General features: G+C 61.0%; 2 protein-coding genes across 2 annotated transcripts in view; one reads left to right on the top strand and one right to left on the bottom strand.

Moving 5' to 3' along the window:
• SLC5A10 (solute carrier family 5 member 10) overlaps positions 1-26,865 on the top strand; it is a 57,942-nt gene that overhangs the window by 14,476 nt on the left and 16,601 nt on the right. The window contains exon 9 of the mRNA XM_042965926.1: positions 2,712-2,847. Within this exon, the coding sequence (XP_042821860.1) occupies positions 2,712-2,847 (136 nt within the window). The remainder of the gene's footprint in view (positions 1-2,711; positions 2,848-26,865) is intronic.
• Positions 1-26,865, bottom strand: part of FAM83G (family with sequence similarity 83 member G) — a 27,994-nt gene extending 1,129 nt beyond the window's left edge. The window contains exons 1-5 of the mRNA XM_042965925.1: positions 26,798-26,865; positions 25,680-26,342; positions 12,788-12,955; positions 5,460-5,584; positions 3,463-4,720 (exon numbers count right to left, since the gene is read on the bottom strand). Of these exons, the coding sequence (XP_042821859.1) occupies positions 3,463-4,720; positions 5,460-5,584; positions 12,788-12,955; positions 25,680-26,201 (2,073 nt within the window). The 5' untranslated portion in view covers positions 26,202-26,342; positions 26,798-26,865. The remainder of the gene's footprint in view (positions 1-3,462; positions 4,721-5,459; positions 5,585-12,787; positions 12,956-25,679; positions 26,343-26,797) is intronic.

Below are 26,865 nucleotides of genomic sequence, written 5' to 3'. Positions count from 1 at the left end.
CAAGGACCCCACCGCGCGAGTGAGGCAGCAAGGCCCAAGGGCCGACCCGGCCGGCCACCATGGGATGAATGAGGAGAGCCTTCCCTGCAAGACATGCCCCTCCACTCCCCTTGGGCACCTCTGCTTTCCTCGCCACGCAGCGTGGGCCTGGCTGACACTGCCGTCTCTGGGCGGGACACAGGGCAGGAGATTTTCCCACGAAGGCCAAGTGAGTTAGCACGCTGCCTGGCCTCGAGGTCAGGGCTGAATGGGCCTTGCTGCCTGGAGAGGAGGGTCACACAGGGAGGCCAAGGCCGAACGCCGCTGACATTGGGGCTTCACGGCCCGGCTGCGGCCTCACTTCCCTGGCGTCTTCCCGCTCAGGCCTCGGACCAAAACCCCTCAATACAGGCACCTGCACCCCGGGTCCCGCTGGGTCTGCCTGGGGCACAACCAGGACTGGGACCAGAACCCCTGCGACATAGGTACCTTTGCACCGGATCCCACGTGCCTGGTGCTGCTCTGCTGTGACCCTCACCAGCAAGCAGGGGCTTTGCCTGACTCCACCCAGCCACTGGGCCAGGCCAGCCCCCCAGGATGCCCACTCTGGTCAGCACCAGAAGGCAGCTGTGTGTGCTGGGGCCACAGGGCTTTTCATGGTCTTTAGACTTTTCACTACCTCCTGGCTCATCTCCCACGTGTCACTGACACTCGAACTCAGAAACAAACTGACCCAATAAGGCAGGAGGCGAAAGGCCCAACGGGCAGAGAGCTCTACGGAGCCCCTCTCTGACCTCAGTGTCCCTGTCTGAAACGCAGGGGGCCAGGGGGCCTCCTGGGGTCCTGCCTGCTGTGGCGATGCACCTTCTGTCACCTGCTGCTCCTGTGGTTTCACGGGGAGTGTCCCTTTCAGGTGACAGCAGCAGCTACGTTAATCAGGACAGCGAGCGCCATTTTTCCCGGTGTGAGTGCGCGGCACCCGTAACCTGGTTTCACCCACGGGAAGGTTCTCTCGCCTTCACCTCACGGCCGAGACAGGCAGACAACCAGGCCAGTTCAGGACTTTCCCAGAGTGGCGCCCGGGCCAGCACTGAGCCGTGGCTGACCCCGAGGCCGCACCCCAAGGGAAGCCTAAACTTGGGGAACTCGCGACCGGCCGGGCGTGAGCTGGGCCACCTGCATGGTGCCTCGCTCGGTCCTTGCAGCAACCCTGCGGGTCAGTGTTAGTAGCCCACTTTAGAGATGAAGGCACAGGGGATCAGGGAGGTTAAGCGGCCGAGCACGGGGAGTGGGCAACAGCTGCCGGCCCAGCCCGGGCTGAGAGGTCGTGGGGACGCAGCAGCCCGCTGACACTGCAGGGAAGGGCCCGGCCCTGCCGCTCGCCTCAGCTTCTCCAGCTGCAGAATGGGGTGACGGCAGCTGCCCCCCACCCCTGCCTCCCAGGGCTGCCCGCCACGAGCACAGAATGAAATGATGGGAATACAATACACAGGGTTTTAGGGAACTGCTTTTTCTCTTCCGTGAGGAGCGCAGCCCTGGGCTCTTGCACCCACAGGACATCAGAGAATTGCGTCTAACCCCCTCATCGTCCAGACAGGGAAACTGAGGCCCCAAGTGAGGCCACGACTTGTCCCAAGTCAGAGGTAGCCGGTGCCAAAGCAGGATTGAGGTCAGCTTGTCCTTCATACTCAGGGTTGCCCCTCCAGACCCTGTAACGAATGCTCTATCATGTCTCAGAGGAAAATAAATGCTGGGAGCTCTCCGTTCAACCAGCATGTCTGGAAAATAGGTTAAAATCACACATTCTTACTTCTGAACTGCAGCTGGTGACTTAAACTGCAGAGCACCAAAAGAAAAATGCTTCGATTTAGAAGGTGTAGATTGTACAACTCTGTGAACAAACACACTAAAACTGTGTATTAGTTTTGTACAGTTTATGTGGCTGAACTCTATGTGAATTATACTTCCGCAAAGCTGTTTATTATTACTTTTTTAATGTTTATTTACTTTTGAGACAGAGAGAGACAGAGCATGAACAGGGGAGGGTCAGAGAGAGGGAGACACAGAATCTGAAACAGGCTCCAGGCTCTGAGCTGTCAGCACAGAGCCCGACGCGGGGCTCGAACTCACGGACCGCGAGATCACGGCCTGAGCCAAAGTTGGACGCTTAACCAACTGAGCCACTCAGGCGCCCCGATCCGTAAAGCTGTGAAAGAAAGGAAAGAAAGGAAAGAAAGGAAAGAAAGGAAAGAAAGGAAAGAAAGAAAGAAAGAAAGAAAGAAAGAAAGAAAGAAAGAAAGAAAGAAGGAAAAAAAGAAGAAAGAAAGAAAGAAAGAAAGAAAGAAAGAAAGAAAGAAAGAAAGAGAAAGAGAAGAAAGACACAGAGAAACAAAGAAAGAAAAAGGAAGGAAGGAAGGAAAGAAGAAAGAAAAAGAAAGAAGAAAGAAAGACAGGGAAAGAAAGAAACTCATAATGTCAGAGCTGGGAGGGATCTCAGATGCCATCGATTCCAATTATCTGTCCCTCCTCCCATGCTGCAGATCTGCAAACTGAGGCCCAGTTAGGATTTGCCTCGGGCTACATGGGGAGCCACGCTCAGGCAGCTTCTAGCACCCCTCTGCTACTTGACCACAAGCTTCCCCAAATCCCTGGGTTTAAAGCTCCAGGCCAGTGATACAGAACAGAGGCACCCCCAAGCGGGGCTGAGACTCACCCCCTCCTCGTGCCCCCAGGTCATCGTGCAGCGGTCGCTGTCCGCCCGGGACCTGAACCACGCCAAGGCGGGCTCCATCCTGGCCAGCTACCTCAAGATGCTGCCCATGGGCCTGATCATCATGCCAGGCATGATCAGCCGTGCGCTGTTTCCAGGTAGAACAGACACCGGGGGCTGGGCCGGGGCTGCAGGGGGTCCAGGGTTCTGGGTCCCTGACCTGCAGTGCTCACCGGGAGGAGAGGCAAAGGACGAATGTGAGGTGTTTCCTAGCCTTAGGGGAGAGGGGAGGAGAGTGCTCCCCAGGGCCATAATCAAAGGGATTGACATGGAGGTGGCTTGGCATAAGGTCCAGACAAGGACCACTTACTGCCGTGTGACCTCAGGGCTAGAAAGAACCATCTCGGTGCGCTCAGCAAACAAGGGAGGGGGTCAACCGCTATGGCAGGGCAGAGTTGACTGCCTGTAACACCAGTGTCTGAAATCTCTGGGTATGTTAGGTGCGTTTCCTTTCGGCTCCCAGTGGCTGGCTTAGGTTGACTTTGTGGGGCGCTGAGGCTGTGGATGCCCAGCGTGGGTTGGGACCAGCCACGCGTGTGGCCCTGGGTGGTTGCCACCTACCCCCTCCCTCTGCTCGTCAGTTTCCCCATCTGTACATAGCGTGCAAAGCTGTCTGATCTGGGGATGCGGCACCCCAGCAGGTGACCACACTGGGTGCTTGGGGCTGGGGGAGGGGCTCCCAGGACCCCTCACGTGCGGGGACCCCGACCCACCTGGGTCTCCTTGTCCGTGGAGTGCGGAGCCTGCATCCTCCTTGGAGTACCCGCCTCTTCTCTCTCCCGACCTGGGGCCCACGGCGAGCCACCCAGGGGTCCAGCAAAGGTCCCGCGGGTCATGTGGGGGGCACTCAGCTGTCGTCGGGGGGGCTGGGCTGGCCCGTTGGCTACCTGCTCCGAGTGGCGCCTCTGCAGAGGGGCTGAGCGCCCCCTCACCTCAAAGTACTCGTCTGACACAGAAGAGGAGGCCGCCGAGGGCCGCCGGGGGCCAGGGCCGAGGCCAGAGCTGCCTGAGAGGCTGTCCTGGTCACTGAGGGTCACATAGTCATCATCATCTTCCTCCTCTTCCCCATCTAGCCCATTGGGGATCACCGCTCCGTGGCCGTCAGGGTCATCCTGGGTCACAGACACCTGCCGCTGGAGTGGGGCATGGCCTGGGCCCGGTGTCCTGGGCGGCTCATGGTCTGTCCCATTCTGGGGCGTCTCCTCCCCTGGGGCCTCCAGGGCCCAGTCCACACCGTCGCCGCCGTGCTGGGCAAGCAGCTCTGCCACAGGGACTGTCCGGGGCTTGGGCACGGGGGGCTGTGGCTCAGGGTCCCCCTGGGGAAGGCCGTTCTTAGCGTTCTCAGCTGGGACCCTGTCCTCGGGGGCACCGGGCCCGGGGGTGGGGCCACAGTCCTGGCTTTGCCTCCACAGCTGGGTGCCAGCTTGGGAAGTGTCTCGGATCTTGATGCGGTTCATCTGGCTGGGCTGGGGGTTCCAGATGTTGGGGTCAATGATATTGATGTAGCCCAGGATGTCACTGCCGGGCTCCGGGTCCGGCTCCACCCACGTGGGCAGGTACTCGAACATGTTGGCCCGCTCCAGGTTGAGCAGCCCAGGGTGGATAGGCGGGGGCGCCTCGGCGAGGTCTCCCGGCCGCTCGGCCAGCGCCGCGCCCCGCAGCCCCGGGGGCTTCTTCCCCTCCTGCTTCTCAGAGGAGGTCTTAGCGATCTCGTCGGCACTCTTGGCCTTGACCAGCGCGTACTTGGGGTTGACGAGCTTCTTGGCTACCGTGCCCGAGGGCACCAGTGGTACCATGGAGGGCAGCACGATGGGCTCCGGCTCCGGCTCCTTCTCCATGGGGACGCCCTTGAGGCTGACACCGTGGGACATGAGGTACAGCTCCTGGAACTGCCGGTCAAACATCTCCACCACCTGGCCAGACAGCACGGAGATCACGTTGCGGTCTGTCCTCGCGGCCGACCACGTGAAGCTGCAACACAGGGGGAGGGGGCAGCCCGGTCAGGCACGTGGGGGCCTGCCCCCCTCCCTCCAGCCTGGGGCCCCCCACCGTGCACCCACAGGCCGGTGTTCATCAGACTGTGGCCACGGGGCCCCGGATGGAACCAAGAAGCGAGCAGGGGCAGGGAACGGCACAAGCCTCGGGGTCAGACCTGAGTCTGGGACAAGTCGCTTACACCGAGGCCGCTCCCACCTGTGTAAAACAGCACAGCGTGGGGCTCCTCTTGGGGGTTAGGGCCCCCTGTAAGGCCGCTCACAGAATGCCCGGAACATCCCTGCTGTCATCCCGTGCACATGGCAGGTGCTATCGCCCGTGACTTTGCCGCCAAGCCCAGCGTGGCTGTGGGCAGCCCCCGCCCTGTGCCCCCTGCTCGGTGGGGCTTGCAGAGCTGGGCCACAGCCATCCTCATCATGGCCCATCCTCGAAGGCGGCTCTAGGAGTGACCGCCCTGTGCGCCTGGCCCACACCCATCTCTAGGCTGGTGACACCTTAAGCTGGAACAACAGTCTTAAAGACAAAAGCCCTCCCCAGCCCGTTTCCGGAGACAGGCGGGCGGCGTGAGGGCGTGCCCCAGCCCCGCTCACACCTCAGCAGTTTTGGGACCAGTGAACCGGAATAACCAGGGTGTCATAAGGCAGGATTAAGGGCAGAAACCATCTGGGAACCGGAGCCACCTCTGTCCCCAGCCCCCAGAAAGCTGGAGAGTCACCTGTAGGAGCCGCAGATGGCCCGGTCTCCATCCACGAACATGAACTTCTGGGCCAGGGCACCCTTGAACTTGGTGGCCGACCGTGTGAAGAACTCTGTTCCCCCGCTGCTCCGCACCCTGAGATTCTGTGTTGGGGGGACAGGAGGCAGAATTACATGTGATCAGAGCACTGACCACACTGGCGGGGTGTGCGGGGGACAGGGGCTCGGATGGGGAAGGATGGGGCAGTGAGGCCTGGAGAAAGGGGGTGTTGTACGTGGAGACCACAGGGTCTAGACCAAGGTGGAGAGTGCAGCGATATGAAGGTAGAAAGTGGGGGGGGGGGGGTGACAGTGACAAAGGGCATGGGGCAGGGTGGTCTGGGTGTGACCCGAAGGCTGTCCACAGGGCAGCCCTGGGCAGGAGAAGACCTGCGTGGCCAGGCCAGCTTGGGAAAAGCCGGTGCAGGTGGCGGGAGGCTATTGCAGGGTCTTGAGCAGGAGGGGCGTGCAGACACAATTTAGAAAAGTCCTCTGGCGGCTGTGCAGCTGAGGATGGGGGGGCCTGCTCTCGGGGAACCTGGGGATTGCACGCGGGCAAGTCTGTGGCCTTCCCAGGGTGAGTGAGCGGCCCTGTGGCTCCAAGCAAGCTAGAAGGGCCCCGAGAGACCATGGGAAGGGAAGGGAAGACCCAGAGGGAGCAGACCCGGGGCCACCACTGCCTCCCGTCAGAGCCAGGTCGCTCCTGCCTTTCTCTGGACTCTCTGACCACCTGAGGCCTCCCTGGTGCGCAGTCTGTGGGGCCCTGTGGCACTCTCTTTCCACCAGGAGAGCTGGGGCACAGCAGACCCCAGGAAGGGCAAAGCGAGTGCGGCTGAGGCCCAGGAGTGGAGGGGACAGTTGAGGGGACCCCAAAGTAGAGCCTCAGGATGGGAAGGACACTTGTGCTCATCTGGTGCAGGTAATTCCCCAGAGTGTGTTAGAAACCCAGGCTCCCGGGTGCCCCCAGAGATGTGCCTCCGGAGGACTGGGGTCAGGCTGGGAATTTCATTGTTTTATCTATTTATTTTGAGAGACAGAGAGAGAGAGCACAAGTGGGGACGGGGCAGAGAGAGACAGGGAGAGAGAGAATCCCAAGCGGGCTCTGTACCACCGGTGCAGAGCTCGACGCGGGGCTCAAACTCATGAACCTCGAGATCACGCCCTGAGCCGAAGTCAGATGCTTCACTGACTGAGCCACCCAGGCACCCCGGGAATTTCATTTTTAACACAAGCCCCAGTGAATCTGACACCTGTCCGGGGCAGGAACCCCCTTGACAGCATCCTGATCGGTCTGCCTACGGGTCACTGTGACAGGAGTCACTCCCTCCAGAGGGCATCATACCTCTGTGGCTTCCCCGTCGCCCTCGCCCACTCACTGGCCCCCGCTTACTAACTGCCCACTCGTACACTCATTCCTCAACCCTGCCAAGCCCCCAGCCACACACGCAGAAAGGACTGTGACCAGGACGCCCCGCTGGAGGTGAGGGAGGAGGCAGATGAGTTAGAGCCCCCAGTGTGGGGGGCCGGGACAGGCTCCAGGGAAAGCCTGCCATCGAAAGAGGGCGAGAGGATGAGTGGAGCAGGCAGGAAGAGGGTGCAGCATTCCAGACGTGGGAACACAAAGGCCTGGTAACAAAAGCAGCCTAAGACCCGAGAGGACTTCGCGGGAGGAGGGTGGGTGATGGAGCCTGTAGAACAGGCTCAGCCAGATGCCCATGCAAGACCCCACACCTGCTTAAGGGCCTGGCTCAGCCCTGTGGGCAGTAGGGAGCCATGGAAGGATTCAGAGCAGGAGTGACCGGGTTGGAGCTGCCCCTCAAGAACAGTTCTGGCACCCAACGGTGGGGCAGGGGGGGAGGGCGCATGAAGTGAATGAGAAGCAGGAAGTGGAGGACAGGGAGGGACGGCCTGAGTCAGGGCAGGGGCAGCGGAGAGAAGGGAGCGGGAGCCTGCCCTCCGCTCGGGCCCCCGGCCCAAGGGCGCTCCTGTGTCTGTTCCCTCTGTGATAGGTCTCAGACCCCTCTCCGCTGGGCAGCCCCAGGGCAGTACCCAGAGCTCATGGGGCGGGCATGGATGTCCACCTGGCTGTGGGCTGAATAATCGCTGGGTGTTGGGCCCAGCCCAGTAGGCAGATAAGCCTTTACTCCCAGGGCCGGCTCCCCTGCCCCCCAGGCTGCCTGTCTGTACACAGCCAGCTCAGCAGGAAGCTGGCCATGACCCAGGACAATTAGTGCTCGTGACTTTGTACCCAACGCGGAGCATGCTCAGGGACCAGAAGTTGTAACAAAGATCCTGGAGGCGCTTCGAGGCCTTTTCCAGTCACCTGCGCCCGACCACAGCCTGGTTCTGTGGCTTCTGTGGGCTCCCGGCCCAGAGCTCTGCATGCTGGGGCCACAGGCCTCTCCTCAGCCCAGAAGAACAGCCTCAATTCCCCCCTCACCGGTGTCTGCCCCCGCCCACCTCAAAGCGTGGCCCCGTGAAGGGCCCAGGAGGTCACCACCTACATCTCAGAGTGACTCAACTCCAGGAGAGAGGCAGCCTTGGCTGTGCCAGATTCGCTGTGGGACTCTAAGTGGGTCTCTGGCCCTCTCTGGGCCTTAGTTTCCCTGTCTGCATGCTGCACGGATGGCCCCGACTCTCAGGCCCATCCAATCCCGGGGCTGTTTGTTCCCGGGTGGGTCCCGCCCCATGGGGCCTGGCCCAGATGAGGTAACGTCTCGGGAGTCAGGGCTCGGGTGAGCGCAGGGAGAGGATCCCACAAAGCTGCATTGTCTCCGAGCCCCGGGGCACCCCCAGCAGAGCACGGAGCAGGCAGGGTGGAGGGCACCCAGGCTGGCTCAAGAGGAGTGGCCGGGGCAAGCCCGTGGACCCTCTGGAACCTCAACTTGCTCGTGTGTCAAAGGGGCAGTGATGGGTCCCTGAGAGGACATCGGGGGGACGGCTGGGCAGCGTTTCATCCGCTCCAAGAGCAGCTCTTGCCCCAGCCACGTGTGGGGCACGGCGTGGGGGACACTAGGCTGGGGCAAACCTGTAGCGCCCTGCCTGTATCCCCCGCGGGGCCTCTTGAGCTCACAAAGATGCCACTTGACCCTGTACTGAGCTGGCCGTGGCCCACACGGGGGACAGTGGTAGGCAAAGGGGGCCAGCCCAGTGCCCCTCCCCCCGGAGCTCTGGTCAAACATGGCTCCAGTCCTGGCACCAAACGGATGCCAGCTGGGCCTCCCTACACCTCAGTTTTCTCACCTGTGAAACGGGCCTACCCGCTCTTATGCTTCGGGGCTGCTGCGAAGACTGAAGGAAGCCACGGTGCACGTGGCTGAGGGCCAGCAAGGTGCCCGGCACTCGGTGGGGGCTCCATAATTTGAGGTGCCAAAGTAGGATGTGACACCACATGCAGTGTGCCCGGGATACGATCCGTTCTGCTCAAGGGGCAAGAGGGGACTGACACAGAGGACCAGAAAATATCTAGAGTGTCACAGGTCAGGCCCAGAGAGGCCAGGACTGTCGGCCGTGTGTGACTGCCAGGTGGGCTCAGGGAGGGGGAGTGACCGACCCATGGTCTCCCAGTAGGTGGAGTCCAGCCCCCAGCTGGACCATAGTGGCTCTCTGCAGGGACCTGCTAACATCTCCTGGGCCCGAGGAGAAGTGGGGAGGCCCGGAGACACATCCTGACCGGGTCTGGCCGGTGACAGCGAGATCGGGCCAACCGTGCAGACTGCAGGGGACAGAGCACCCGTGTCCCCATGCTGGGATGAACAACAAGAAGCTGAGATGAACAGCACCCTCAGGGGTAGGGGATGGGGCAGGGCTGAGCCAGCCCAGCTCCAGGACCCTGATGTCTGAGGGGCCCCTGGCTCTTCCCCTACGGTGGGTTGCTCACTGCTGGTATTCCGGGCTAGGCGATTCCCTGTTGTGGGGACTGTCCTGTGCACGCTTAACAGTGTCCCTGGCTGCTACCTGCCAGGTTCCAAGAGTACCCTCCCAGTCACAACCGTTAAAAAAGTCTCCAAACATTGCCAAATATCCCAAGCCAGGCAAACCCCGCTTGGTTGAGAAGCATTGCCCCACACCCCGAGTCCGTTACAGACCCAGGCCAGGATCAGAGACGGCCGGACTGGAGGGGAGGGGCACCAGAAGGGGGCCAAGGCTGGCCCGGCCAGCGTGGAACCCAAGCCACAGGCTGAATCCTGTATCCTCATCAAGTGCCTTCCCACGGCCACGGTGGCTGGAGTTTTCTTGTTCATCAGAAATAGGTCCGGCCTTAGCCCAAGTAGCTGCTGGTTTTTCCAGTTTGGCCGCACAGAGCCGACTCGCTTTTCAGATCAGTCAGGCATCTCACAGCTCTGGTCCTGTCTCAGCTGTGAGGCTGGAGGCCCAGCCTGGCTCCCCCCTGCCTCTGGGGCATCCCTCAGCCCTCAGTCTCACCCCAAATGTGACTGGGTCACCTGGCGTGGCTCATTCCCACACTCCCTGCTTGAGAGAGTCAGGGGCCAGCTGAGCCAGCAGGCTGGGGTGCTCGGGGATGGCCGGGACCCTCACACCCAGGAAGGTGCTGGTGTCTGTCTTCCCACTTGACCTCAAAATCAAAAGCAAGAGAGGGGCTGGCCCACACAATCCACCGGCTGTTTGCAGAATGTGTTGTGTGAGCTCGAGGCTCAGGAGGCAGGAGGCTCGGGTGCAGGGTGGTGGGCTGCCTGGAGGTGAGGGTGTGAGGGCAGTCCCCAGCCGGAACACAGCTTGAAGGGGAAGGGAAAGGGAAAACGAGGCCCAGAAAGATTCAGTATCTCTGCCCAAGGTTACAGTGCAGGTGGCAGAGATGGGCGCAGGCCTGGCTCCTGGCGTTGCCCAGACTGGTGCCCGACACCCCCACAGTCACAAGGATGACCCCACCAGGGTCAGACCTGTATCCTGGGCCCGTAGGAGCTGAGGGCAGGTCGCTGCAGAGCTGGGCAGGGGTGGCGGGCAGCCGAGGGCGGGCCCAGGGATTACCGGCAAAGGAAGTGCTCCTGAGACAGGTCCGGGCCCAGCTGGCCCGCGGGCAGGGAGGTAGGCCGAGCAGGCAGGCCCTCGACAAGGTGACACTTGGCCAGGGCTGGGCGCACAGGAGCCTCTGGCCACCTGCCCAGGCTGTGGAGCGGGCGGGCTCAACAGCAAGAATGAGGAGGTCAGGGTCACACGTTCTTTCCCAGGAAGGTACCTGACCCTCCGTGGCACCCAGCTCCTGGGCCCAACATTCCCCAGAGCAGGGAGGTGGTGAGCAGGGCAGAAGGTGCCAAGGACCCCTGGGGTGAGCTGCCCCTCCCATGCTTCGGGCTATGGCCTCATTTCAAGCTCAAGTGTTGGGGGGTTGGCCTCACACACACCCTCCCCCGCCTGGGGCCTGGGGTTTATAATTTCTTGTTATTGCCAACAGCCGCGTAACTCCCCTTAGCGCACAGAGCGCTTTTACAGCCATTGTCTCCTCTCATTTCATCCTCAAACAACCCTATGAGACATCATTACGGCCACGAGGCACCGGAGGCTCAGACAGGTGGAGCCACGTGCCCAAGGCCCACGCTGGCTTGGCACAGTGAGCCGTGCAGCCTTCTGGGTCACGTTCTCAGCCCAGTCCTGCCTCCCCCCCACCTCCTGGGAGCTCCGAACGCTCCGAGCAGACTTGCATCTGAGCCTCTGCTGCTGAGGAAAGGCACTAGACAGGGGGCTGGGCCTCGGAGCGGCCAATCCTGGGTTCAGATCCCGCCTGGCATGGACAAGCTTCTTCATCCTGCCCCAGGAGCATGCAGGCGCTGAGCAATGGGATGGGCGTCGGGTGTGCACTGGGCACGCGGCAAGGGTGCAGTGGGGATGGGCCCGGAGGTTCTCTGATCTGCTGCCCACAGGGCAGAGGCTTCTGTGGTCACCTTTCAAAAGACGCCTCTTACACGCTCTGGACCTCTCCAGCATGAGCTGTCTGCCCCGGGAGTCGACGCTCGGTGCTAATTACACGGCGGGCAGCGCGGTGGTGGGTGAGCGCGGGGCTTGGGGTCGGCCCGCCGGAGAGACCACATAAAAATGGCCCCACAGCCACAGACTCTCCGCCTGGAGAGCCCACAGCCACTTGAAAGGCCTCAGCGGGGATGGGTGGGCACAACTGACAGATACTGACAAATTACAGGCACAGGAGCCCAGCCCCTCACTGACCAGCCCGGCGTCGCGCCTTCTCCAGGGACTTTGCTCAGATCACAGGCCTGAAGCCCAGGGGATTCTGACCCGTCAGAAGCTGGGGCTCAGCCAGGAAGCCCCCACACCCCGTATGTTTAACCTAATGGGCAGCAAGTTAAACACCTGCACAGGTGCCTCCATTTCCCCATCCGTGAAATGGGAACAACTGCCCTATCCCATCGGGTCATCATGCAGAATAAATAAAATAACCATGTGAAGTGTCTAGGATGGGGCCGACCCAAGTGAAATACTATGGAAGTGTCAGCTGTTGTCATGCGTACTGATCTGTACTCTCTGGGGAACGTGCTGCCCACCGTAGGTGCCAAATGACAGCTGGGTGGAAGGAGGGCTCCTCCTGCCCGCAAGCGAGGGATCAAGTGCAGGGTATCTGAGCGGAAGAGCCCAGCCCCCTGGCCCATCTGCCTCTCTTTGGGACCAGTGACACCCTAGAGCCCAGAGACAGGAAGTGATGTGCTCAAGGACACACAGCAAAGCAGTGTGAAGAACCCAGGTTCACCCCAATCCCTCCACCTCTGCTCCATGGTGACCTTCTCTAGAAAACCCTTTCTACTCTGCTCTCCCTCCTCAAGTTTATTTCAACTCTGCAGCCATCAAGGAAGCCTTGCCTGACCTCAACCCGAGGAAGCTGCCTCTGTCAGAGCCAGATCGGTGGGTGGGTGTCACACAGAGAAAGATTCTGGCTTAAGCCCCCAAAAATAACTTCCTGGGAGTCACAGCTCTCCAGATAGGATGTAAGAAGCTGCTGGAGATCAGGTGGTGAGCACCCTGTCACTGGCAGTGTGCAAGCAAAGACAGGTAACCAGTGTGGCATGGGCTGCTTTGAAATAACATGTGATGTGGCACCTTGCGTGGGTTCCAGTGTCTGATCAACCCTTGATCAACATTTATCTTATCTCTGACTGTTGGAAGTAGTGTCCTGTCCCTCTGGGCATTCAGCCAGAGGTCAGGCGACCACTTGGCAGGAGGCTCTAGGGTCACTGAACTCTCTGTGCCAAGCACAGGACTCCATCCCTAGCAGGCAGGTGCTCCAAGTGTTTGTTGACCAACTGAATGACCGCTTGGTCATTCATGACCAGCCAAGCTCACCTTGAGGTGCCCCAGGTGCATGCGGGCCCGCTCACACATGTGCAGGAAGTACTTGACATTGCTCTCGTCCACGATGATGTACACGGCCACCTTCCTCTTGAAGCCGGCCTCCAGCAGGTCCTTGAAGATGTCCACGTCAGTGAACATGTCCATGACCACGGCGATCACCTGCGAGCAGGAAGAGACCGGGGCTGTTGGGCAGCGCAGCGGTGGGGACAGGTGCCTCGGCAGGACACTCAGCCCTCCCGCGCCCACCACCCTCTCTGGGCGCCCCGCTCGCCCTGCCCCCCACGGCCTCGGGGCTGGGACTGGACTCTCTGGAGCAGCGGCAAATAGAGGAGAAGCACATTCAACGTGCCCGCCGTTTCCGTAACACGAGACTGCAGAGAACAAAGCCTGTGTATCCTGGCCGGGGAGGCAGGTGCAGGGAAGACAGAACACCTTGGAGTCGGGGGCTGCAGCCTGAGGTTTGGAGCGTGTCAGGGCCAGTCCCCAGAGCAGCCTTCCTTGTGGGTGTCAGGGCTCAGCACGGGGGCGCCCTGTTTTGGTCCCTTCCTGGGCTGCATTCCCGAGCCAGAACAGCAGCCCACACCATCGCCCTCCACCTGCCACCCTGGGACGCCGAGATCAACCCGATGTATCAACAGCTAGGAAGGCAGCATCTGGCACAGCTGTTCTTGAGGTCACCCGTGCAGCTCGGGGCTGCTGTGGACTTTGGCAGGCTTTCTGCTGCCACCTCTCCTACCTGGCTGGACAGAGTCCAAACCAGCACGTGTGACATCTGTCCTCACAATGGCTGACCTCAAGCTTCCTGGACCGGGCTCAGGGTGAGACCCCAAGACGTCAGAGTGCATCTACCCCAAGCCCTAGCCCGACGTGGGCAGTGACACGCTCCAGGCCGGACAGGCAGGGGCACTGGCCTGAGTCAAAGCACAAGGAAGGAAGAAGCAACAGGGAAAGGACAGGGTGGTTGGGATGAGCTCCCCTGTGTGGTCAGCAGACGCTCGGGCCTGGTGGGGCTCGGTGACCATCTTTGGCCTTCTCTCTCATCCCCCGTCCGTCCCTGTCCCAGCAGGCACTAAGGGGGAGCCCATGAGAATCAGGGCCTGATGCTGACAACCAACACAGACATCCAGCCCCTCCAATCCTTCAAGGCTGGCACCACTGCCCTGTCCAGGGTCTGAGAACCTTCTGGAAAAGCCTTACACTGAGAGGCCAGGGACTCGGCCATACAATGAACTGGGAACAGTCAGGCTAGAACGTACCCAGGCCCGCTAGGGAGCCAAGTTCACCCCCACCCCCACCATGAGAGTGGCCTGCCCGGCTCCCCTCACTGGGATCCGCAGGCACAGGGTGAAGGAGAGGCAGCCTGGGACCTGCTGGGGATGAGTCTGCACACTCTGGTGAGCTCACCCAGCTGGTCCCTGCAGGCCCATTTGGGCTCCTCCCTGCCCTGCCCTGCCCCGGACTCGATCTGTGTGACCCTGAGCAAGACGCCTAGCTTCTCTGGGCCCAGCTTTCTCTTTGGCACAACGGGTGCAGTGGAGCTGTGGGCCCAGCCAGGGCGCCATGGTGGCTGAGGCCCAGGATTCACTCCGTTCTCTGGGGGACAGCCGCTCGCTGGCTCTGAGTCTCTGAGGGGCTGTTTCGGGTGGGGCAGAGGGAGTTTGTACGGACTACGCAGGGGCTATAGGGTAAGCAGGGAGGAGCCAGTCGAGGCAGACGTTGGTACCAGTTGAGGAGGCGCTTTCTGACCCGAAGTCAGGCAAAGGGTATTGATAGAGAGTGAGTTCCCCGTCCCAGGCGATGTTTAAGGAAAGGCCAGAGATTGCTTGGCGAGGGGGTGGATGAGAGGGCAGATGAGACACGAGGGCAGCCGGGTGGGCTCACAACAGCCTTTGATTTCACCGGTGGAGCATGATGAGACCCTGAGGTGGCTGGGGTGGTGGCAGGGACTTCCTCGCCTGGGATCCCACAGCCCTAGAGCCAGCCCTGGGATCCCCTTGGATAAAGCCGCCCCTGGAAAGGGCAGAGCCAACCCATTTCTCCTCCGAGGCGGCCATCACCCCTCGTTTCCTTGTCTCCCCCACCAGATCGGTCAGGCCCGGTTCCAGGCCCTGCCTGCTGTGGCAGATGGGGACCTGCCCTGGGCCTGGGCCGGGGGACATGCCCCAGCAGGACCCACTCCACGTGTGTCCTTCCCCAGTCGCCCTCTAGCAGGTAGGGCACTTGATCCAGGGATCATCTGCTGTTGGGCTGGACCTGTTGGGGCCAGCCCCCCATGGTGCATCCCTTCCACAGGGTCCCCGGGCTGAGCGCCAGCTCTCCCCAAACACTGGGTTCAGTGCCAGGGGGCGGTCAAAGGAGGGCTTGTAACAGGTGCCAGCTGACGCCGGGAGCAGGGAGGGGTGCTTGGTGCCCCCTAGGCCCCGGGATGATGCTGGGGGCGGGGGCTTGGTGCTCCCCACGGAGGCCCCCACAGCTTGCCCAGTCAGAACCAGAGGCTTCCTGGAGGCCCTTGACTTCTGCATGCAGATCCCCATTCTGTGCATGGAAGAGCAGGGGCCAGAGACTCGAGACCAGAACCCGGGTCTCTCGCCCCACCCAGCATGCCTTCTGCTTAAGAAAGTGAGAGCGGTCCCAGGCCCTCGCGCCGTGGGATGGTATAATGAGCCCCAATAACGGCTACCTCGTTCAATTCTCAAACATGCTGTGAGGCAGTGGTTGTTACTCCCGTTTTACAGATGAGGAAACTGAGGCACGGAGGGATTCACTCCCTTGCCTGATTATCTGTCTGGGTGGCTCAGCCTGCCCATAACACGGTGACCTCATCAAGGGCAGAGCCCCCCGTTCAGATCCCTCGTGGAGGGAGCCTGGCTTAAGGCGGGCCTCAGGGAGCTTCTGTCAACAGAGAATGTGACCAAGTGGCTTGGGCCGCAGCAATGAGGGAAGCCAGGGACAAGCCACAGCTCCTCCCGGGCCCCGGGTTTCCGTATCTGCCACATGGGGGTGTCGGCCTGGCTCACTGCTGTGGTCTATCCAGCCCACAGTGTGGCTTGAGCGCAAAGCTGCTGGCCCCACCCAGAGGGCAACACCAGCCACCTCCTGCTGTCCCAGCTGAGACACACTCTGCAGAGGTCCTGGGCAAGGCCAGGGCCAAAGCCGGGGAGAAGATGGAGGGGGAGGCTGGAAGCTGGAGGTGACCCTGTGCCCTGCCCAGGAGCCCTGCCTGGCTTGTCTGGGCCAGCTGGAGCATCTCACGGTGCCCACCACTGCCCTGCCTCCAGCTCTGCACCAGCGGCACGGGACTCCCCGCCTCCCTGGGTCGACACCCAGTCTGCAACTCCTGGCACCCCCAGAGCTGTTTCTCAGATTCCCTGTGGCCACAGGAACCACTCCTGGAGCAGAAGTGTGCTCACGGGACCGGTGGGTAGAGTAGGTCTGTGGAAGCGCCGGGGGAGGAAGGGCAGGAGTGAGACGGCTAGGGGGTTCTGCACGCAACTGGAAAACCCGGAAAACTGCGGACCGTGGGCCCAGGCTCCGCAGCAGCATCTCTCCCCAGGGGCCCCTGACCCAGCTGACCCCTCCCTAAAACCCCGGGCCTGGAGCCACACACACTATTCTCCTTGCTGGGCCACCTTCCTTTTCTCTTCCACACGGACGACTCCTATCCATGGTCAAACCCCAACTTAAATACCGCTCCCAGCTCCTCTCTGCCATTTGAACGCAAATCGCTTGTGCACTTCTGGAAGTGCCACAGCAACCTGCTGAGTGGCAACCTGTCTTCTGAAGGCCTGGACTCTGAGACCCAAGTCAGAGGTTCCCAGAGCTCCCTGTAACACCTGCCCCGCCCTCCTCGGCCACGGAGATGCGTGGAGAAGGCTCAGAGAGAGCCAGCCGTGGTCTGTCCCTTCAAAGTGCTCAGAGCAGACAGGGGAGACAGAAGCAGCCCGCCCACCCTGGAGCCCAGACGCAGTCACAGCAAGGGTGCACAAGGACCCAAGTCCCTGGCCCTCGCTGGGTCTTGGGAAATATAGGCGGGTCTGTCAATTTAAGGCAGAGGGTGGCGGCATGGGAAGACGCATGGCCTTGGGCAAGAACCTTAGTGTCCTGGTGGGGGGTGGGGGGTGGTGTGTGTGTGTGTGTGTGTGTGTGTGTGTGTGTGTGTGTGTGTGAATTAATGCGGGAACGGGGCAAGCTCAGAGCCTCCGCTGTCATTTTCCTGCCTCCTTGGCACACAAACCTGAGTCCTGACCCACCAGACCCACAGTGCACTCCGGGGTGGACAGGCCAGGCATCACCACTCGCCATCCCTACCTCCCTCCGAGCCAGCTGGAAGGCTGGTGCATGGCGGCAGCTCGCGGGAACAACACAGAGAATGCTGCAGACTGTTCTAAAGCTTGGAACGACGACTCTCTAGACCCTGGATTTGACTTCCACTTCAAGCCACGGCAGAGGAACAGAGCCCACACTGACCCTCCCGCCTTAACAATAAACAACAACACGACAAAAACCAGGCACAATCTGTGAAACCGTGGCCAACAGGACTGCAGCAAGCACAGTGACCCTTGAGAGAAGGGACATGAATGAGGTCAGCCCCAGGACCACCTCAGCTACCTCTGGGATGCAGCAGAGCGGAGGGGGAGACCCTGGTGGGGTCCGGCAGTCTCCAGGAGTTGAGGAGACAAGGCGTGCCCGGAGCACAGCAGCTAGAATTTTCAGGATGGAGTACTGGAGGAGATGGGGCTGCAGAGAGTGAACACCAGACGCTACAGGGCCTCCCCTCGAGCCCTCAGCTGGTGGCCAAGTATCACATGCACAGAGGAAACCACGCAGGCTGGGACAAAACTGCTAGAAAAGAGCAGCTGGGACAGTCACCAGTGCTCACACAGGACCAGGAATCTTTTACGTCCCCACCTCAGCTAGACCACACACCCCTCTAAAACTCAGGGCCTGCAGGAGAGTCCTCAGAAGGATAGTACGTGAGCAGTGGGCAAATAAGGCCTAGACCAGAGGCCAACTAACTTTTTCTGTAAAGGCCACATGGTAAATACTTCAGGCTTTGCAGGCCATATCGCTCTGACCCACTCAACTCTGCTATTACAGCATGAAAACAAACACAGACGGCACACTAGCAAATGTATGCATCTGTGTTTCATTATTTACAAGCAGGCAGCAGGCCAGAGGTGGTCCTTAGTCCAACTTCTACCCTGGATTAAGTCTTCTCTAGTCCCACTTAATAAAGCGTAAAAAACACCAAACCAAGGGTGACTGGGTGGCTCAGTCGGTAGAGCATCCGACTCTTGATTTCAGCTCAGGTCCTGATCCCAGGGTTGTGGGATCAAGTCCGGCATCAAGCTCCATGGTGAGCGTGGAGCCTGCTTAAGATTCTCTTTCTCTCTCCCTCTGCCCCTCTCCCCTGCTCCCCTCCACCAACTGAATCTCAAGATGTAAAACGATTCAACATTTAAGATGAAAAATACACCGGATGAGATTAATAACAGATTAGACACCATAGAAGAAAAGATGAATGACCTTGAAGACACACAATAGGAACTATCCCAAATGACACATGGTAAGGAACTGAACAACCAGGATCGGCTCAGAGCATCAGCAGACTGGGAGTCCACCTAGAAGGTCCAGGAGGCATGTTACTGGAGTCTCAAAAGTGCTGAGGTGGAGAGGGGTGGGGAGGATAGAAGAACGTTTGAAAAATAGTGTCTATAGCATTTCAACATTTGATGAAAACTTACATCCAGAGTCGGGGAAGCTCAGTGAATTCCAGGCAGAAGAGACGTGAAGAAAACCTCACCGAGGCACATCATAATCACATCACTTGAAGTCCGTGATGAAGAGAAAATGTGTAAAGCAGGCAGCGGGGGAAAAGACCATTACATGGTGAGGAACAAAGAAACGGAGGCTTCTCCACAGAATCATCGCAAGCCAGGGAACACCGGAGCAACATCTCTAAGGCACTAAATGCAAACAACTCTTAACCTAGAATTCTCTACCCGGTGAAAAGAGCTTTCAAAACCAAAATTTTGAGACCCTTCAGACCTGCAAAGACTGGGAGGATTCATCTCGGGCAGACCTCCCCTGTAGTTATCACCACCCCCTTGTACACATGGAGGGGTTAAGGCTCCCTGTTGGAGCCACAGGCTCCTCCTCCCTCACTGGCAGGGCAATTACTTTGCTACCCCCCCCCCACAGATACCCCACCCCCTGCACCTGCACCCCACCCCTCCCTTGGTGGTAGCAGGATTAAGGCGACACTGTCTGAAAGGCCTAGAAGGTTCTCCAGGCATTGAGGAGGACACCTGGAAGCCGCTGGCCCCACTGTGAGGGACTCTCCCCCTGACTTCTGGCATTCTCCAAACCAGTTTGCCCATCCTCTGGCTCCAAAGGCCTGTCGCCGAGGGCACAGCCTGGTCCTGCGGCCTGGCGGGGGAGTCTGTGTATGTCATAACACGTGCTGACCCAAGCCAGGGTCGGGATAACCAGGCCAGGTTTCTGACACTCATACAGGCGTCCCTTTTCCAGGGACTAAGTGGGGGCAGTGATGACCACTCCCATTGTCCAGAGAGAGGAATCCCCGTCCCAGAGCCACACAGTCGGCTGGTGGCAGAGACCTCCTGTTTAGGGCTCTTCCCCTGGTGGGGGATCCTGTGTACATTCTAGCTGTGACTCCACCCACCGCCCCCCAGAGCCCACTCTGGGTTCTGAAACAAATTCCTGACCATCAGCACTGCCCTGGGGCATTTGCCACTCCTTCCCTGGGTGGCCCGTAGCCCAGCACTTCCATTCTCCAAGCCTTGGTTTCTCCTCTCGATAACACGGGGCGGGGAGGAGGGGGGATGGAATGGATAACCCGAGGTCTCTCCCCTCTGACATTCATCAGCCCTGGCACCTTCCCCACCCTCTGGATTATTAAAACAGAAGCCTCATTAAGGCCAATTAAAGGAGGCTGGGGCCTCCTGAGTGCCAAATGACTGCAGCGGACAGGGTCGAAGCACATACTATACTGGTCACACCCAGAGCCCTCTGTCCAGGGGCCCGGCCCAGCCCCATCCAGCCGCGTGGGCCCTGCCCTGAGTCTCCAGCCCTCCCCAGATAGACATCGGCCTCCTCACCAAGGCTCAGGAATGCTGCAGAGGAAAGGGCAGAGCATGGGGGAGGGCCAGGTGACCAGGGCTGCGCCCTGTGGATAAGACAGGCCCCTCCCCCTTCCCGTTGGCCCCAAGGGGCCCCAGAGTCCCGCGGTCACAGAGTCCAGCCAACCAGACCACCACGCAGTCATCAGCGCGTGGCACAAGCTGAGGATCTTCAAACTGGAAAATCTCGGACTCGTAAATTCAAAAGCCTGTAAAATCTCAGCTTCTCTGGGATCCAAGGGTGACAGATGCTGAGGTGTCCTTGAGCATCCTAATCCGCCAGGAAGACTGGCCTGGAAAGGACTTCCTTGCCTGAGGCCTCCGGGCCACCTGATGCCCACTCCCCTCTACTGGATCCCACCAAGCCCCTGCTTGAACTCCTCCAGGACGGGGAGCTCACCACTTCTCAACCCGGACTATTCCCTGAGAGAGGCTATCAGGCGAGAGGGAAGGAGGAAGACCCAAGAGAACTGGTATTTATGAAACGCCAGCTCCATGCCAGACATTACACCGAGGGCCTGACATAACCTCTTTTCCCATTTGAGTCCCAGCATGCTTTGAGACAGGTGCTGTCAGAGGGGGAAAGCAACTATCTTGGGACAGCATGGCGAGACAGCAGCAGAGGCCTGGGTGTGGGTCTGAGGGGTATGCAAGCCCATCTGCCCCCCCCCCCCCCCGTGGCGTTCACCCTGGGAAGACCCCTAAGCCTGGAGATCATTCGGGAGCCACGAAGGAGGCTAGAGCAGCCCATGCAGACCAGCGCCTGCCAGGACGCAGGGCGTGGTCCCAGTGTGGAGGGGCGGCCCTGCCCCGCACCGAGCATCCTCGGATCACTCGATAGCTTGTGGGTGGCTCACTGTTACTGCCGCAAGACACGTGGCCAGTCCCCATTTTGCAGATGAAGAAACGGAGGCTCGCGGTCACATAGCAAGGGGGTGGCCGAGCTGGAGAGGAGAGCCGGAGGCCCGTGAGAGGACCGGCCCCTCTCTGCTGGCCCAGGGCGAGGACGGGTGGCCTCAAGGTGAGCCTGCCGAGCCGGGGGACCGGGGCTCTGTGGAGCCCCGCGCAGGCCCTGGCCCGCTCTGAGCGCCCTAACCTCAGCATCCTCCTCTGCGACGCGAATAACGTCGGCAGGGGTTGTGGGAGGGAGCGCCACCCCTGCCCCAGTGCTCCAAGAGGCTGGCCGGTGCCCTCCTTCCTGGCAGGGCTCCTCCTGGCTCTCCTCAAACTCTCAATTAAGATGCAAACGCCGTCGGGTAGGAAGCCTTGGGAGACACGGAGCTGACACCTGGAACGATGTTATCAGATGTTCCCCACCCGGCAGGTGAGGGCCCTGGGCCTGGGCTGGGAATTGCTGGAGCGGGCAGGAGACAACTCCCCGGATTCGCGGCGCGAGCCTGAGGCAGCCGTGCTCCGGCGGGGGCCCGCGAACAGCTGACCGGGCCGTCCCTGGGGCCCTCCCTCCTGCTCCAAAGGGACCCGCCGTGGCCTCAGCTGCCGGTAGCCCTGGTCTCCCCAGTCCTGTGTTGGTCATACTTGTGCCCCCACCCCCATCCCCGCTGGGGAGAGCACCGTGTCTGGGAGCCTGCTGGGGACAAGGAGCCTCGTGAAAGTGCTTTTACTGTCCTGAGTCAAGCTGGGGGCCAGCAGCAAGGCGCCAAAGCTCCCATCAGAGGCAGGGCTCAGAGACATCGGCCGTGATGCATTTTCTCCCGGGGAAAAGAGGCTCAGAGCCCACAGACCTGGGTGCTGGGTCCAACTCCTCCCGCTGTTAGCTCTGTGAGCGAGATACCTGCCCTCTCTGAGCTCCACCAAGCCTCAGTTTCCTCATCTGCACTAAGGAGACAACACCTACTTTATGGTGTTGCCGGGAGGATTACAATGGGGGTAAAGTGCCCGCTCAGCACCTGGCATATAGCTGGCATTTAATAAATGCCTCATTAAGCTGCTTTTATTCTCCTGGAGCCAAGCCGTGAGCCAAGACTTCGGCGTGTGAAGGCAGGGGGTTGACAGAAAAGATGTGGGGTTAATCAGGCATCGTGAGGTTGCCGTCTCCTCCTGCTGTGTAGCCCTAGGCAAGAAACTTAACTTCTCTGGGTCTCCGTTCCCAAGCCCTGGCCTGGCAGGCACGAGAAGTGGGTTCTAGTCCGACCTTCGAAACTCATTCTCCCTCGTGCTCCATCCGTCTTCTCACCTGTCCGTGATTCCCACCTGCCCCTGGGATCTTCCCTGGGCTGTCTGGGTCTGGTGAAGCGATCCTTCGGGGGGGCCCATGTCATGGAGGGGGGCATCCCTCCTCAGCCCCCTCCCGGACCCAGCCCAGCCTCACCCCTCTCTCCGAGGCTGCAACAGAGAGAGACTGGGGCTCATCCCTCCTGGGCATGATACTACAGGCCTGGCCTCTGGTATGCAGTTGGAACCCCAAAGCAGGTTTTCCCCCAGGGAAATCACTGGTTCCCCAGGGGCCGGGGGGGAGCGGCAGGCAGATGGCCTTCCATCTCAGAGACTGGGAGCCCAATGGGGCTAGAAGAAAGCTCAGAGCACAGGCTGCCTGCTCAGGGCCACACAGCCGGTAGAGTTAGACCCAAGACCCTCCGGTGTCTCGTCCCAGAGAAGTCCAGAATCGCAGGGCAACAGGGTGTCAGAGCTGAAGGGACCCCTGACAATCTTCAGTGTTACCCATTTTGCAGATGAAATGACTGAGGCTCGTCTAGGGTCGCACAGTGGCGGAGGCAGAGCAGGGACCCGATCCCAGCACTCTTGGCTCCTGGTACCAGTTCCATTCTAGTCTTTGGGGAAAGAGGGGGGTTCAGAAGTCTTGACGGAGACACACAGCCGCTCCCTGACGGCCAAGCCGGGGCGGGTTGAGCGTGTGCTGTGTCACTTCCCTGCCCCAGGGTCTGCCCGCCGTGAGGAGGTGGCGGGCTGGGCCGCCCTGAGTCAGCACCAGCCGCCCCGGGCCAGGTGCCCCGGCGGGCAGGGGGCGGGCAGTGTTCGGGCCCAGCGGCTGGACGGCGGGCTCCCCGTCCCAGGCCTGGGGAGGGGGAGTGTTCCCCGCGCATTGCTGCTGGGGGGGCGAGGAGAGGATGCGGGGGCGCAGGGGAAGAGGTGATTCATGGGGAGAGATAAGGCAGGGAGAGGTCCCCGTGGCGGCGGGCGGGCCAGGCAAAGCACCTCGTCAGCCCCCGTCAGCATCCGTCAGCGCCACAGCCCAGCGCCGGGGCCTGGGAAGCAGCCGGGGCAGGGCCGATGGGAGGATCGCAGGCAGCTTGGCTGAGCCGCCCCTCCCTGCCCTGCCTGTCGCTGTGCTCTGTCAGGCCAGGATGGGCAGGGGACCCGTCCTAGAGTCTGAGGACAACACAGGCCTGGTCCCCACCCCTCCACGCAAGAACTAGCTAGGTGACGCTGGCAGGGACTCAGCTGTCAGGCCTCAGTTTCTACATCTGAAAAATGGGCAGATAACACTACCTGAAATTATAAAGTGCCTCGCACTCAGAAAACAGTGGCTGTTATTATTGCCCGCCCACCCACACACCATGCTGGCCACGGGCCCCCTGGACGGAGTTGACAGGGAAGCAGCCAGGATGGAAAGCAGGGGCGTGGCTCACCCTGGTGCGGCGGGGTGTGAACAAATCCCTGTCCTCCATGCCTCAGTGCTCTCATCTGACAGATGAGCCTCTACTGCCTCAGACCCTCCTTCTGGGTCTGGAAGGCTCCTGCCGGCTGACAGCATGGGGCAGTCTCAGCAGGGGGGCCCCATTCTGAGGGGAACAGGGGGCAACGCCAGCCGATCAGGGGGCCGCGCCAACCGCAGTTACCACACAGACTGGGGTTCAAACCCGAGACAGATGTCCCCCCCCCCTCCCCCCCCCCCGGCCACATCCTCTTAAGCGACGCCAGTAACCTGGTACGGCCTTTGTGGGGAACAAAGTTTCGGGGGCCCGTGGAACTGCATGGGGTGGCTGGGGCTTAGCCCCGGACACAGACACGTGGGGAGGGTGCGCCGGTGCCCAGCCTGGCCCCAGGCGCCCCTATCTGGCCCCCATCACTGGGCCAGGCCATCAGTCCTTCTGTCTGGGGGAGATTAGACTGGCCGGCTGTTCCCATGCCAAGCAGAGATCTGGTGTCTGCCTCCTTCCTACTCCTGGTGGGGAGGCGAGGAGCAGAGGAGGGGGAACCCTGGCATAGCAGGTCAAGCCCCACCCAGGGCCTCCGTTCTCCCATTTTTGAAAAAGGGGTCATGGGATCCCAACAGACCCTCCCAGGGGACTGGTTTGCAGGCCCTCGGGTCAGGCACCGCGTCAGCAGCACCCTCCATGGCAGGTGCGGGGCGGGTTATTCAGCCCAGGAACTATGAAGGCCCCTTCCCCCTCCCCCTTTCCCTCCTCTTCCTGAAACTCCTCCTCACCCGATTCCATCTTTACAACCGCCAAAGACTCAGCTTTGGTCCTAACCACCTCCAGCTGACATACCAGAAGAAACCCGAAGCCCCAAAGCTGCCTGGGATCAGGCCGAGAGCCAGGCTCCGAGACACGGGCTATCTGACTCTGCCAGCCCCCTCAGGGGACAGGGACTCCACCTTTCTAGAAACGTAACCCGTGGCCACCTTGTCAGCTCCTGACCCACTTCTGGGTTCCCTGCCCAAGAGCTCCCCCAGGCCCTGTCAGCCAGGATGGTCCCCAAAGCCAGCCTTCTGGGCTTGTGCGATTTGCTGCCCCGCTCTGGGCCCGGGGAAGGGTTAGACTCTGCTAGAAAGACCTCCGCGGACACACACATTGCTCATCACTCGCTGCTCTCTACTGAGCTCGGACCTGGCTTCAGAACCTTTCCCAACACTGTTCGCCACGCAGGCTTTACCAATCATGTCGGGATGTGCTTGGAAACCGAGAATTCCTCTCAGTAAGAAGGCGCACCGGTTCCCGGCCTGGCCCTTCCGAGGATGTGTGTCAGTGCACCGGCTGAGAACGACTACCCGCACCAGGGTACAGCACGGCTCGGCAGGGGTCGAGAACAGGCAATGCCTGAGGTCCCTTCACTGGCAAAATGCACAGGCGGACAACCCTGAGCTGAATTCACTCTGCTTCCACCCAGGGCCCACCCCCATCCCCTACATCCCAGCCTGGAAAGATTCTGCCATTGCAAAGCTCACACAGAGGCTCAGAGAGGGCGAGCAAGGCACTCTCCGTCACCCAGCACAGCCAGGAAAAAGGCACCTTTGAACTCGGACCTCCAGGCCAGCCTCAGATGGACTCAGGCTGTGTTTTAGTCTCCAGGCCTTCTCCACCACTCCAGACTCTCTCCACTACCCAGGAAAAAGCAACACCAGAGGGTTCACGGCATGTGTGAGAGCGTCCTGCTTCTCAGGGGTGAATCAGAGCCATCCTGAGGGACAGTAAGTGAGAGAAAACCCGGAGATTTCTCCCGGCCCCACCCCATCACAGCACCTTCTTCTGGGGAACGTGCTTGCAGCGTCTGGGGAGATCAGAGCCCTCCCCCAACAATGCACAAAGGCCCTTTGAGATGGGGTAACCCACCATCTCCTGCCAGAGAACCTGGGTACCCTATCCCTCTGCAAAGACACTGAGGAACCCCATGAGGGCAGGGGAGGAGGCAGCCAGGGAGGAAGCAAAGAGACCCACAAGAGAGAGACAGTGTTGCGGTCTCCGTATATGCTGGGGGCCGGACGCAGGCCCACTGAGCCAGCTTCCCTTCCGGGGACTCCCGCCCAGCAGCTGCCTCACCTTCTGGGCCTGGCTGATCATCTTTCGCACCACCTCTTTGATGTGGGCCTGCCCATCGATGGGGGGCTGCATGTAGACGCTGGCCCGGGTCACACCGCGGTAGGCAATGGTGTCGGGCCAGCCCAGGTCCAGCTGCGGGATGGATCGGTCGGACTTCTGGGGCCAGTACTCCAGAGAGGGCGGTGGCTCGGCCTCGGTGGGGGTCCCACCTGCCCTGCTGGCCTCCTCGCTGTCACCAACCCCATTGTCCTCGGGCCCCCGGGGCCACTTGGCACCCCTCGGGTCCTCCGAGCCCGGGTCGTACACCTCGATGGTCTCCAGGATGCGCTTGAGCTCCAGCTCCGAGAGGAAGTCACGGATGTTCTCGCGCTTCAGCACCTCGTAGAAGGCCTCGCGGCCGTGGGCCACCAGGGCCTCCAGGGCCAGCCGCTGCTCCTCGCTGTAGAAGAACTCGGGCTTGGACTCGCTGGAGCGCCAGTTGACGTGGTTGTCGTCCAGACACTGCACCTGAGAGAAGGCCATGGTGCCTCTGCCCCGACGCTTCTGCTGGGTGGGCGGGCGACACAGCACTCAGCAAGGTCGGGATCCTAATTCCCGCGCGACTGCGGCCCCGCGCGCTCTTGGGGCTTCACCGGCGTCTCAGCAACTCTGCCCATAGGGAACCTGCGAGGGAGTCCAAGAGAACGCGGAGGTCAGGTCAGAGTGCAGGCGGGGACTAGGGAGGGGCGACAGGGCGGGGGTGGGGCGGCAGTGGGAGAGACGGCGGGGCGCGACCCACGCCAGGGCGCGCTGCGCCTCTATCAGTGGGGGCCGGGGGGCACCCACGTCCCAGAGGAATTCTGGAGCTGCCCAAAGTCCTGGGCAACTTCTGGGAGGAACTAGAGCCAGCAGGGAACTTCCCAGAAGTTTCCAAGAGTGGGAGGCAGGAGACAACTCGGATGGCCTCTGGCCCAGCTCAGCGGCGCCCAGCATTCCGACGGCTTCCGGGAAGGGAGCGGGGTCTTAAAATCTCCGGGCGCCACGACCGGCAACCCAAGAGGCCTGCCCGGAGGAGGCTCGGGGAAGCGCGGCTGGCAGACGGCGCGTTGGAGGTCCGGGATCCGGGAGGACTCGCTTACCGGGCGGACGCGGGCGCGGGGACAGAGCCGGCAAGGAGAGCCCTGCGGGGAGAACGAAGCGCACAGGC

Source organism: Panthera tigris, chromosome E1, assembly GCF_018350195.1.
Source record: "Panthera tigris isolate Pti1 chromosome E1, P.tigris_Pti1_mat1.1, whole genome shotgun sequence".
NCBI classification, from domain to species: domain Eukaryota; kingdom Metazoa; phylum Chordata; class Mammalia; order Carnivora; family Felidae; genus Panthera; species Panthera tigris.
This window is presented reverse-complemented; position numbering and strand designations above follow the sequence as displayed.